Here is a 14,108-nt window from a genome sequence, read left to right as displayed (position 1 = left end):
CTCCCAAACGGATTTCCTATTGTAAACATATACTTTATCACAAACTCAGCATTTTTCAAATCTTTTTCTATCCAGAAAACTCAGCTTGGTAAAGGATAATCACTGAAAAACACCCCTTAGGAATATGAGGGGTTTTTTTGTTTCAGACTTTATAGTTCTTCAAATTGCTGTCAGTCCTGTTACAAGCTAATAACAAATATGTTAGTCTAGCAGAACAGTGACCAACTCTCCATGTAACAAAATCTCTAGTACTTTTTAACATCATTAACAAATCATGGATTCTTTTGTCTCCAAAAGCGCCCTAAAGTGTTTTACTACCATATATTTCAACAGATAGAAAAATACAGAACTCAAAACCAGTATACATGTGAAAGTATAGTTTGCATACAGCTGTAATACTATGCTCTGAAATAGTATTAATATATACTTCTATATTTTAACTATGGATTTTATTTTAGTGCCACAGTAACAAGGTATATTGGGCAAAACTGCAGCTAACTTCCCTGCAACTACTTTTCTTCAGTTTTGACATCAATTTTGAGTGGCTTCATTATCAGAAGAATTAGCTCATTTACCCCGAGAGAGATCTCGTTATATTTCTGATGTTATACTTCTACAACTGTGCATCATTCATGAAAGAATCACTGAAAAGGAGGAATGTCCTTGTATTTCCAACACTGAACAACCCGCTTAGTCAGTTTTATCAAAGCAATGCTATCTAGGTGTTAGTTAGAAATTTACTGCCAGAAACAAAACATGATGCCAAATATCTGTTATTCATATAAAATATGCAAGTTTGCAGTATTTCTTCTACTATATCATTGCAGACAAGAAAACCCAAATTTTATATGTTCTTAGACAAAAGTTTACAGCAAGAGAAACCATTTAGCAGTCTGAGAAAAAAATGGTGACCCAATGAGAACAGAGAATGCCACTTTCACATTTGCTAAATATCTAACTGAAGTGATTGCCAGGTCTAGAAAACAAGATACAATCTGTTCTAAATGAAATGGCATGTATGAGAATAATGTTGATGTTATGGTAAAAGAGGCATTTCTTTTTATGTTAACAGTGTTTTCCAAACATTTCCCTTTTTTTAAGAAAACACTTCCATAGTTTAATGCTCACAAGGCAGAAAATGTTCTGGAGATGTAGACTGCATCCAAACTGTCTTCTAACACATTCCCTCCAAATAAAAATACAACAAACCATTGTGCAGAATTGTTTGAAGAGTAAATAAAAATTCTTCAGAGTATTTTCTTTCACCAGTGTTCTACTTCACTGCTTACAAGGAAACCTGAATACTAGCTAGAAGCTTCTGTCTGTAAATATCATTGGTATGTCAGAAGATTTCCCCATTCCCTGCCTAAGCTTCTTAAATTACATTCAGATTTCTGTGGTACCATAACAACTTCAATATGGCAAGTAATTCAGTATCTTGTAAAGGTTTTGTTTCTATTTCCACCTCCAGTTGTTGGTTTACATTTTTCATCCTGACTGCTCTGCAGGATATACATCCTTACAATGCTTATGTGAAGTCTTGCAGCTTCAACATGGAACATTGTTAACCACCACGTTAAAACCACACTGATATATAGGCTGAAGCAAAATCCTGCATTACAGGATACAACAAATGGTACCATACTTCATCAAAATGTGCAGCTAAGCAACCCAATTCCTGATGGCAAAATAAAAATTAGTCACATAAAAAAATGTTTGTTTGGGCTTTTAGGAGATTCATAGGAACTTTCTTTGAATTCAGTTCATGGGAATGCACGTTCCTCAGTTTCAAAGCTTGATTTTCCAAGTTTAAATGAGGACTAAATCCAAAACAAATCTCAACAAAACTGTTTTGCTTTGCCTGGTATGAGTCAATATCACATAAAATGCCAAAACACTTTTTGCCCCCCAGGTGGAAATGGCAGAAGATCCTAGATTCGCTTGGAACCCAGCGCAAGTTTTCTAAAAGACCACAAACCATTCTAAGTATTCCAGGTATGCACCAAAATCTGGATTCACTGTACATTGGCAAAAACCCTGTGCAGAGCATGAAAATTAAAATTAATGTGTACCTAAGATAATTGTTGAAACTAACTGGGGATGAACTCTTAATTAAGTTGAGAACATTCTTTAATTCAACTAAGGCAGTGTTTAGCTGTGGACCTTAGGTGTGGATATAAACAGCATTACTTGTGTTCACAGACCAATCTCCAGATTTTATACACAATCTCACCTGGTCACACTCATTAAATCAAAACAGAATTAGCGTGACATCCACAGAATGCAGAATGGAGTACAAGGAAATTGTCTATTCACAGTATTTTGCTGAGATAAGTTTCATCCCTTATATAAACCACTGTAAATACACTGAGGACAAAGTATGGCAAATGATTAATCAACTTAAATGTATGTACTGTATTTGTTGTGCATACCTTTTATATTTCTACTGGAATGTGGACATGTATGTTATAGAACATTCATATTAGAGTCTTCAAAACCTGGGGGTCTTATTCTGTTTATCCTAACCACAGGACAGAAGGTGAAACTCAGCTAAATTTATGTGAGACATTCCTACTTGGCTTGGTAAGGAAAGGCAAAGCAGAATTAAACCGGCACCACCCGTGTCCTCTTTTGAAACATTCTATAATCTACTCCTACTTTTCCACTTTGCTGTGAAATCAGCACAGTCTGCACCAAACACCTACTTAGTAAGGCTACTGAAATTACTTCAAAGGACAGTCTTCAGCAAAGTACAGGGAGAAATAAGGAAATTTAAGGGTTTAAAGCTGTGAGAAAGTGCAACTTTTAAGCAGCTCTTACAGATCCTTACCAGCTCTTGTGTATCTTCTGCTAATGGCAAAAACGTAGCTTCCAAAATAGCAACTTGATCAGTGCTTAGCTTCTGCCACAAACTAATCAGCATAATCACCAGATGGGTGGCACTTTTCAACTTTGCAAATGCCTGGAACATGTTGGCTTGATTTTCTTCTGCTGCATCTGCTAGAGCTATTACCTGCAAAAATTACAAACATATGTTAAATATAATTTTACCATCCGTGAACATTCAACACTGAAATTACCTTTGGCACACTCTTGTTTTCCTTTAGAAGATCCTGAGGAATTCTGTTTTCCATAAACACAAACCACAGAGCATTAAATGAGTTATCATTTATCTAGATTTTTCTTTTGCATACCCAAGGCAATTTCAAGTCCATATGGCAACAGGATTAATCCATCTAGTACAGTAAGTGTAGAAAGGATTTTGTTTAGAGCATATTTTTAAGGCATTCCTGAAATTAATCCCCATCATATCACATAATACGTGACAACAAACTAATTTTCAGGTTTATATCACACACTAATCTCCATATGACCAGTAAACCTACTGTATTAATCAAAAACAACACATTGATTTTATGCTATTAAAAAGACAGCATATAATTATTTCCATTGGAACACAGCTGCCATCTGTTATTTTATTAACTCTCATGTCTTTCCATGTTTTGCCCTAGTTCTTTCAGCGTTTATGCCAAAATGTAAACATTATGGATCATGTATATGAAGGCAATATCACTTTAAGTCCCAGACATTATGAAAGAATTTTCAAAATAAAATAAAACTAACAGATTCACTTCTAATACGGTAAGTGTTTTGCTGAGTACTTCAAGATGGGGAAAACCAGAGAACCTGTTATATGACACTCGTTTCAGAAATCATTTCAATAGGCAATTGCTGTAACTTCAATATGACAAGAGACTTTCCACAGTATTTGCGCTGGAGTACTCCAAGGAAAGGAAAGGTACAAAGGTTAGGGATTCATCCTGGCAGAGCACAACTTAAAAGACCTGTTCTCAGGAGTGCCATTATATCTCCATGCTACCCAAACAACACTTGGTTTACAGAAGCGTTGATTATCTGATTGTTATTTAAATCAACGCAAAGCACCTCTCTCAACCACTTTCTGTTTATTTATTTGCAAGACATGGTAATAGGTGCTTGACTGGAGTTGTGAAAAGCCTCATAGAAATGCAGTTAAGTGTAATTAGTATTACGGCAGAATTTACAAAGTACAACTTGCAGAGCCTGATCCATTAACATTTTGGCAACAGCAGGAAAATGAAACTACTATATGATGCATCTTCAGCAGGGAAAGAGAGCCAACCAGCTGTTAGCATTTGGTGGAAGAAAACTATTTTTAATCTGCAATGCTGGCATTAGAGATGTATGTGTGTTCCCTCCAAGCTCCCATGTGACTGGGAAGATAAAGAAAACAGAATTTTAGGGAACTATAAATATGAAACATTTCAAACAAAATGTGTTGATAGCTTTTGTTTTAGATTTTAAAATGTAATCTTTCCAAATAAAGCAGAAAACCCACAGGACACCCATGAGTCCAAACACTACATAAATCAGAGCCAAGTAACAAAATAGACAAAGAAAAAACCCCAGCTAACCATGTGAAGGAGAACGAAGAAATTAATCCCAAGCAGTGAAAACCAACATGCAAACTTTGGTCAGAGAACAGTAATGATATCACCAACATGTCACCTGATGCATCTGTGTTGGCATTCAGTTTGCTCTGACCAAAGCCTTGATGCTTTCCACACCTCATGTTCTACAAAAGGTGAAGTTCCATATCACAGTCACTATCCAAGAGTTATGGGTGACAAAGCCACTGATAAGCAGCACACTATGTAGCAACCTACATCAGCTGTCTCTGACCCATGTAACAGTAATTTTATGCATCGTACAGCTTCATCTTTCTGAGACAAGCAACAACAGTAAAATCTTCCTCAGTCTAACAGAGCCCTTCAAATATCTAATTTCTTTTCCTGTCCAATATACAACTGAAAAATTGGGAAGAAGAATGAATGAAGATGAATTTAATATGCTAATGAGGTGTGCTCATTCACTGGTATGCTTCCACCAAAGTCATCACTGACTGGGACAGTACAATTCAGAATTCCTGGCAAGCTACCTGTACCCTACCATGGATAATGCTCAGACAACATTAATTTTGTTGAAGATCTAAGCAAACAGAGTTACCCTTGTGTGACAACTACCTGAACCCACTTACATAGCAAAGGCTACTTTCTGGAGTCATTCATAAATTCCCAGGTGATTTCTCACTCTGTGCTACATTTCAGCTGACATTGTCCTATGTACTTCAGAAACACAAACAGCATAAAGAGAAGTAACTGACATGGCCTTTTACCTTATGGAGCCTTCATTTAAGGATAGGTTTCCTTCCTATTTTATAAACATGAACAAAGGAGATGCTCACCTTTTCACAGGCTCTAGGTGTAAAACAAATATATCCCAGTACTTCCAAACAATACCAGATGTACCAAGTCCAAAACCTATTCTGAAAGCAGTTTCATGAAAACCCTTAAGAAGAACAACTATTAAAAGTTCTTCTTTGGCACAAAATTCTACAGTTCTCATGCACAATAATATTAGGCAAATGTTATAAAAGTGGTAGACCTAAGTTTCTAAAGAAGAAGTGCAGTCTTTAAGCATTGCAGGTCACTGAAACATAGTAATTAAATCTTCAGATAACTGCACATATACAAGCTCTACTTTAAACTTACAGAAATAACAAGGAGGAGGAAAAACCACTTCTAAGCACTAATTATTCTGTTAACAGATGAAGTGACCCAATATAGCTTTCTGAGATCTGGAATATCCAGGACACATGACAATACAATATGAATTACCACACTATAACATAGGCACACACAGATGTAGTAATTTTTAAAAAGCCTCAAGACTAAAGATTCCTTGACAATACATGGTTACACAGTAAATACTTGACAGGAGGGGGGGGGAAAAATCTTTTCTCATGGAGTAAAATTACCCTAAAAATCTCCCAGGACATGAGCTACAAATTTTAGAATTATTCTGGGGCTCTTCATTCAAACACTTGCGGAATTTAGGAATGAGTAAGTTTTAACAACATGACATTAATATTTTTAATCATTTTATTTTTGCCTGAACATCTCTATTTATATTTTGTAATATTTGAGGAACATAAAGGATCTGTACCCTTTGCAATCTGAGACCCTTGTCTCTTCAGACTCAATCATGATTTCTCCATCATTTCCCAATTTTATTTTCAGTTCCCAGAGTAGCTGTTCAATCTGTTTAATATCTATTTTATCAACTTTCTAAATAGATATAAAATCTTATAAAAAAAGAAAACCTCTCCCTGTCTCACTTTTTTCACAGGATAGGTAGGAAAATGCATTGCAACTGACAGTCTCAAATGTAGCTTACATATAAAGATTTTAGACCAACTGGAAACTATTAAGTAAAAAGTCCATCTATATGGCATAAGACCTATCATTGCCTACTTAACATTTTTCTTTCTCCTTCTTCAGTATCACAAAGCTTTCAAACAAAGAAAACTAAAAATAAGTTTTTCAAATGATCTTTCTAAAATTTATGAATGAAAGGAAAGTATCTGATGCAGGAAATATTTAAGAGATACTGAAATAGTGTGGATATACAATATTGAACATATATTTTTATAACTGATCAAAACTCGCTTTTGATTTATATTTTTTTTTTCTGAACAGATCCCTACTCTATTTCAACACATGTAACTACAGAAAAGTAAAGGCCAGTTAAGTTATTATGAAAATATACTGTAAAAAACAAGTAATTATCTCTAGACAAAGATCATGTTTAACATTTTTACTACATTTCATACTGTCACTTGCAATGGTAGAATTGAAATCCAGATTTTTTTTTTATAGTCTTAAGAACTTCATACCCCATCACTATTACAAGGATTTGACTTCAATAATTTCCAAGTACAGAACATTTCTCAATGTTTTCAGCCTTAAGTGTTTAAGCAGAAAGATGTCTCTCCATGCTTTTTTCATTGCTAAGTAGGTCTTGTAAGATGTCAAGCATGTGAAAACTGTAAACTAATGCTGATGCAAGTTTTAAAACCAGTCAGAGTTCTCCATCATTAGAGGCAATGTAAGATATTTTTAGGTCTTTGTTTAACATCCAGCAATAACTTCAAAATTAGTTATGCCTCTTGAAAAAGGCTTGCAACATAGCCCACTCTTGTACATGCAGACAAATTTCTTGAGGCAATAATGGACCATAATAATGACTCTCCCAGGCTTCTTCTAATAATATAAAAAAATACAAACACAATTCCAAAAATACAAAACACTTTCTTCTTAGCTGGATAGGAAGTTGAAGAAAATTTTGAAAAAATAAAGGGCAAGAAATGAGCATGAAGTTCCAGGGAGCTTCCTTTGTGTTGGTAGTATATTTTCTTGGAGTCCCTAACACCATTGGGACTGAAAACCCTGCCAGATTTTATGCCATATCCTAAAATGGAAAACAGGAAAAAGAGACAGATAATATGGTTTTCTGGTTTTTTTTATTTAAACAGAAGAAGAAAAAAAACAGCTATTCACAACTGGTAAAAAAATAGCCAACTAGTCTTACTGTCATCTAGTTCTAATATACTTGGTTCAGCTTCCAGAATTCTGAAGTAACTTTACTTTTAGCAGAAATGAAGTATGAAGAAACAGAATTTTGGCATTTAAGGAATAGACAATCTCTTTACATGCCATCTATAGCACTTATGAGCAACTCTTGTATGAAAATTTTGTTACAATATGAAAGGTAACATTGGAAATTTAACTATTCTGAAATGAACACATGGATGACGAATCTCACGGGTCTCTTCTGGCAATTGTTTTTACAGAATAACTTATTGCAAGAAAGTTAATTGATCTAACCCCTTTCAACTACTTTTAAGCAGAATTAGATCTTCATTAAGCAGGATGTTAATGAATACAAAGCAGGAAGAATTGGAGACCTGAGAAACGCTAATTATGGCTTCTTCATTGCTGTTGAACAGGACATTTACTTCTAGTCTCACTCTTTTCCCAATTTTAGAGAAGGAAATACAACTCAGTTGCCAAACCTAAAACAAGGCCTAACAATTTTTTGTGTGTGGTTTTAAGAAGTCTCCATCACATATCTTAATTCACATAGGATGTGTAGGCATTTGAAGTCAAATATGTTTTTTCTTACAAGCCCCTTTTTTTACCTCTATATATAAAATTCTTAATGCCCTTGCTCTAGGAGTAAACTTTTTGGTTTTTTAAACTGGCAAGTCTCAAAGTAGTTTCCAAGACAGAGAAGGAGTGATTAGCAGCCTGATTCCCTGTGCAGACCATCTCACTCAACAGCCATTGTGCACAGAGCCTTTGACAGGTGACTGAAGCTTTATGGAATGTGGGCAGAGATATCCATGTCAGAGAGCGATCTTTATCGAGCGCTCCGTCACCAGGAAGAATGAGCACGTCCCTGTCACAAGGGAGCACTTCTAAACGCCGCGGCGTTCCCACAGCGCGGCAGTGGCGACGTGAGAGCGCACGTTGGGATTAAGTACCCCAGGCCACAATTATCTGACCCTTATGAGAATGTCTCAGCTTGTGCTAACCATGACTGCAGCTCTTTAAATTGTGGCACAGGACCACCATGATGACAACAAAGCTTCAATTCACTAGATGCCAAATACTCGACTTTCAAGTGAAGCTCAACATGGCCTTGATGAGAGAAGACAGCAGAGACAAAAGACATTGCAGCATGATGACCCAGGCTTTATCTGGATGCACACAGCTACCTCCTGAAAATCTACTGCCTCATTTGATGAACATGAAATTAACACGAGTAATTACTATAGCAGTCTGTAACTCTGAAAACAAGAGTTAGATTAAGAAAATACTGAGGGCTGTCAGGGAAGCTGTGTGGTTTTGTTTTCTTCTGTTGCTTCCAAGACAGAATTATCACTAACAGCTCTACTGCACCTTTCTAAATTGGATTTTACCACAAAGCAATACCATCTACAAGCATAACAAAGGCTGCACATTTTGATGACAGTCAACTCAAACACTTATAAGAGCTAAATGCATGTACTACTTATATTGAGAACCCTCTTTTGCAACTTCACAAATATCAAACTGTGTCTTACACAAAACCAAAGCGGGAGTGGCTTATTGCCACAGAGAATCATGCTTCATCATTTATTTTAATTCTTTCATTTTAAGAACTAGTGACAATGATGTCAATAAGAAAATCTTTGGGGATAAAGTAAATATAATTTCAGCTATACAGCAGCATAGTAGTATAAATATGGTCAGTTCAAAAGGAAAAAATATCTCCAGCTTCTTAATTTTTTCCTCTTTAGAATACTCATTAAGAAAATAGGCTTCTTCTTCAGAAGTCTCTCTCTCCAGCTTTTATCTACATTATTATAGTCTGGATAGAATTATTTTTGAAAATTACTGCAAAATATTTAGTGGGTTTAGAAACCCAGACACCTGAGTGCATTATCCAAAAGTACTTGAGTACCAATACATTTAAACCCAAATTAAAACCCTGATAGATCAATGTCACCCTGTTCCATAGGAATTTTCTATTTTGTCTGTCCTAAGTATATAAACAACCTTCCCAGTAAAATCCAAGAATGAAGACCACGTGGTTAGCTCTACTTTAAATTAGTACATTCTAATTAATGTAAGAAATTCATATTCCTTTGATGCTTAACATGCAACTCTTCATGTGTATAAATCAATTTCAAAATTTTTTCTGTCTTAGTGTTAGCATTCAAAAACACATAATCACAGGGGATTATATGCGGTGCTTTTTATTTAGAGCTCTGGGAATCGGGGTGTATTCAACCCAAATCTGACTCCGACCATACATCTGAAATGATCGTGTTTTATACTCTACCGTTACATAACTTTCATGTTAATTATTAAACTTATATTGTTCTATTGTATACATAAATTTAGCCCCTCTCTGAATTTCCAACATAGTTTCTCACTATTCTTCTTATGGTTATATAATAATTACATTTAATTACTAAACAATCATCACATCTAACAATTACATCATTTATCATACTGCTTACGCAGGTGCAGTTGATCTGGGAAAGCACAAAGCCTAACATTTTAGATTCTATCTTTAACTTTTTCCAGGGTTCCACTATCATTAGCAACACTAATGTAGTGGCAAAACTTGCTTGTCCCATCAGTGTTGCCAGTTTACTGCTTATTTAAACCATCTTAGTGCTTTATACTGCTGCCCATCCTTGACTGAGCTTCCTTGTGTAAAGCCATGGGAACAGAAATGAGGAATTCCTTTTGTCTCTGATGTCCCATCTGCAGTAAGGATTACAGTTAAGATTATTTTAACATGTTTAATATACTTTTCTATATTTGTCTCTTTTTTCCTATATTATTGCCTTTTTGTGTTTGTTTTTAAGAATTTACCAATTTTGAGACACCAGATGAGTTAATATGGTCGATACTAACAATACAATGATGATTATTTAAATACCTGACACCTCCTCTCAATGGTCTACACACAGGTAAATATTGCAAGCAGTTTTGCCTGTGAGAAATTGCAACAGTGAGTAAAAGTAACAAATTTTTATTTGGTACAACTGTTAAATACCAAGATGGGGGGGAAAAAATTCTTGGAATTATGCTACAAACGTGTTCCAAAATATATATGGCACTTTGCAATGCATTTAAAAATAAGTTCTACATTACAAAACCCGAATTTAAAAGTGGAGTTATAAAATTAGTAGCTTATCCAAGTGAAGCAACATCTGTTACAAATTACATAAAACCCGAGAACACACTGAGTTACAATGAATCCTTTACTTAACCCTTCAAAACAAAAGTTCTATTTAGGCAAAGGGATGTGCTAAATAGCACACAGATATGTCACAGAATCTGTGATAGTCAATGAATGTTGAAGACAGAGTTTCATTGTGGAGCTGTGGTTGAATTGGCAGCAATGTATATAAAACACAGTCAAACATGAGCTAAATGGAGACAGAGAGGTGGAGAGCTTGGTCTGTGTCACCAAATACATGGCATTATGTAATGATGAACAAAAAAACTTTACAATAAAAGAAAAAAAAATTAAACAGTTGAAGTTGAATGCTTCAACTGTGTGTTTAAATAAGTTTTGTACCTAAACAAACAGTTGAAAAACCAGAAGACCCAACCTGAAAAGTTTTAATTGCCTATCAGAGCAGTTAAATTATGGATGGCCAAGAAATCAAGACAAACATATCAGATTGTACTTCTGCAAAAATTAATGTACAATGAAGCTCAATGGGTCAAACTAAGGATTCATTTACCCCAGTGGGAGCACAGCATCCATTCAGTAAAGGCAAGATTTCATCCTGTCAAGGACCACTACTCTCACTGTTATCAGTCATATGCATCTAGTGAGGGGGAAAAGCATTTGCAGCATGTTAGATATCACATGATGAGAGTAGTTTTAGAAATCTAGAATAAATCCACAAATTATTGCTTCCCAGAAAGTACACTGTAAAACAAGTCCTAGAACAACTTCGGTTCATATCTATATCTTATTGTAATAATGAAAAAGAAAAATGTGTTGACAAATACATCTTGAAAAGAGCAATAAGAACAAATCCAAGTAATACATAATACAGATATTTCTCCTCTGTATAAATGAACACAAAGCTATTCCACCAAATTCTATTCTGAGACCTTTAACAATAAAAGTATCAACATCAAACAAATCAGCAAGCCAGCTGAAGATAGAGAAGTTCTAACCTGAATTCCAAGCCACTGCCAATCCCACTTGCAATTTTGGCACTTCTGCTTTATACTGAATTAACTGAAAAAATTTCCAGAACTCCTCATTCAGATGGAGCTAGTAATTTTAAGTAATTAAAAAACATTGTGATTGACTAATACAGTGTCTAAGAGTAAAAGTAAGGCTAAGAATGATTAAATTAAAACTACACATTCTGGAAACAAATTCCAAACATAGAAACCAAAGAAAATGGATGGCAGGCTAATTAGAAGCTCAGGCTTAACTATAACACTAATTTCAGGACCTCTCTCATTAAAACTACTTTTCTATTTTGAGACACTTATAGACTTTCTCTGTTATTAGTAACATCCTGAGAACACATGACAGTACATTTAGAAATAAAACAAGCTTCCCAAGTCAAAGTGCAAAGGTCATCATACATGAATTGCTTGCTTGAATACTTTGTCTTTGAATTTCAAGTTTTCCATAATGTCTTCTCTTTTTTTACTGGAAGAGACATAACCATTTCCAAACATAGGAACATCACAATGAAATACAGATTTTGCAAAACTCTTTCAAAAACCACAATCTATTAACCTTGAAGAAAACGAAGAAGAGATTTAAGTTGTAGTATTACTGGATTTACTAGGAGGAAAAAAAAAAGTTTCAAAAACATCATGGCATCATTTAGGAAAGTAAAAATTCATTGTTCATACAAGGTGTTACAACAATGCATTTCAGACAAAAAAAAACTCTTGTGTTTCTCCACAGATGAAGTACAGCACAGACCACATTAATGCTTGCTTCACCACAATACCCAGCAAAAAACCCTTTATGAACTGCATCCTACTTCATGTGACAGTAAACTTCTAAGTCAACAGGTACTGCCATACAGGTATGATTACTTTTAGTAGGGTACTTTCATTTTCTGGGGGCAAGACAAGTACTGAAAGACCAAAAATATCCTACTGCCAAGTCACACAGGAGGCAGTCTTAACCTAATAATGAAGCAGCAAAGAGCTGCATCATATCCCTGCCTGAAACCCTCGACCTACAGAAAGAGAACAAAACAAAAAACACCTGAAGTAACATTACAGTGTGTTCAACAGCAAATCTTCACTTGTTGATGAAAAGAACACATATTTTTAGGTCACCAAATTAGTTGTGCTGCAGATAATGGCCAAGGATACTCATTCTTCTGCACACCTGGAACTGCGCCTTCTAACTCTTCTCTCAAAGTCAAGAATTAAGGAAATTCCCACCTGAAACACCCTGCTAATTCACAAGCACAAAGCCTACAGGTACACAACCAGGTGCAGTTTTCTTTACCAGCACACCTGCCTTGGCCACACAATAAACTTAGGCAGTGCATTCTGCCAGTTAAACTTAAGATTTAGAACTTAGGCAGAAATAAAAACAATATTAATTTTTTAAAAAATTAAAAGAAAACATACAAACAAAACACACAAAAAAACCCCAACAAACCAAAGTAAGAAAATATTCATCCCAAAAAATTTATGTTCAAAATAAGATGAGCCACAAAACAATTGATTATTTTAGAGTATAAAAATCATTTAACTGAGGATTATTCTAATGAAGTAAGCATATCTCACCACAGGCTATGGGTAAGTTTCAAAAAAGTAAGTCTGCCATTATATATGCACATACATACTCACAGGGGTGAGACTACTGTTCAGCATAACATTCTGTGCCATTCTCCTGGTGCACTTCTAAACATAGCTGAAGCTATATGGCTTTCTGACTTTCATTTCAAAATACAGTATTTACTGATGCACTTATGTCACAAAAAACAATTCACAATTGGCAGTAATGGCAAAAGTCCTTCACTAATGTTTTTGGAAATACGACTTTATACCTACTTGCAGTAGGACAACTACTAGCTCCACTCATATCCCTCATTGTTGTTGTCTCCTCAAAATGAATGAAAATATGGAAGTATGGAAGAGCTAGTAAACAGTATAATGAAACACCTCCCGGTATGTTTAGCACCAATTCTCTATCAAAAAAAAGAGCTATGTGGCAAATTCACCTGTTTTTGACCTAGCCTCACTACCTATTACCCTAGCATGCTGACAGAAAAGCAAAACAGTTCAGGCCACCTGGAGTTAAGGGGAAGAATCTCTCACTTTTAAAAAGTCTTTGGAGTCACACTCAAAGATTCACAGTTCACCATTGCTTCCTAGAAGAAAGCCATTTTATCCATGAAGGAAAATTCTGACACCATCAAATGTACAAGCCTTAATGCATTTAGATAACAACTTTCCATGCAAACATATGATTCCTCAACTTCTCCTTTATTCTAACAAGCAGCTGAGCTTATGGAGGAGATGGAACAAGATGTACAGTTTTAAAATTTTAAGTCCTGCTAAGGCTAAGATTCCCAGTGGGGCTGCTAGAGGTAGGGAAGCACAGGGTAAAGATAGCAAGTGTCAGGTACAATTCAGTGTCCAAAATGTGATAATTAACCT

General features: G+C 35.2%; 1 protein-coding gene across 3 annotated transcripts in view; it reads right to left on the bottom strand.

The window, feature by feature from the left end:
* The window catches only part of BBS9 (Bardet-Biedl syndrome 9), a 291,661-nt gene that overhangs the window by 161,385 nt on the left and 116,168 nt on the right, over positions 1-14,108 (bottom strand). For all 3 annotated transcript variants that reach the window (XM_063156843.1, XM_063156833.1, XM_063156849.1), the window contains one exon: positions 2,831-3,013. In XM_063156843.1, the coding sequence (XP_063012913.1) occupies positions 2,831-3,013 (183 nt within the window). The remainder of the gene's footprint in view (positions 1-2,830; positions 3,014-14,108) is intronic.

The sequence above is a fragment of the Melospiza melodia genome, chromosome 1 (genome assembly GCF_035770615.1).
Source record: "Melospiza melodia melodia isolate bMelMel2 chromosome 1, bMelMel2.pri, whole genome shotgun sequence".
In the NCBI taxonomy this organism is placed as follows: Eukaryota; Metazoa; Chordata; class Aves; order Passeriformes; family Passerellidae; genus Melospiza; species Melospiza melodia.
Note: the sequence above shows the minus strand (reverse complement) of the source record. Positions and strands in the feature narration are given on the sequence as shown.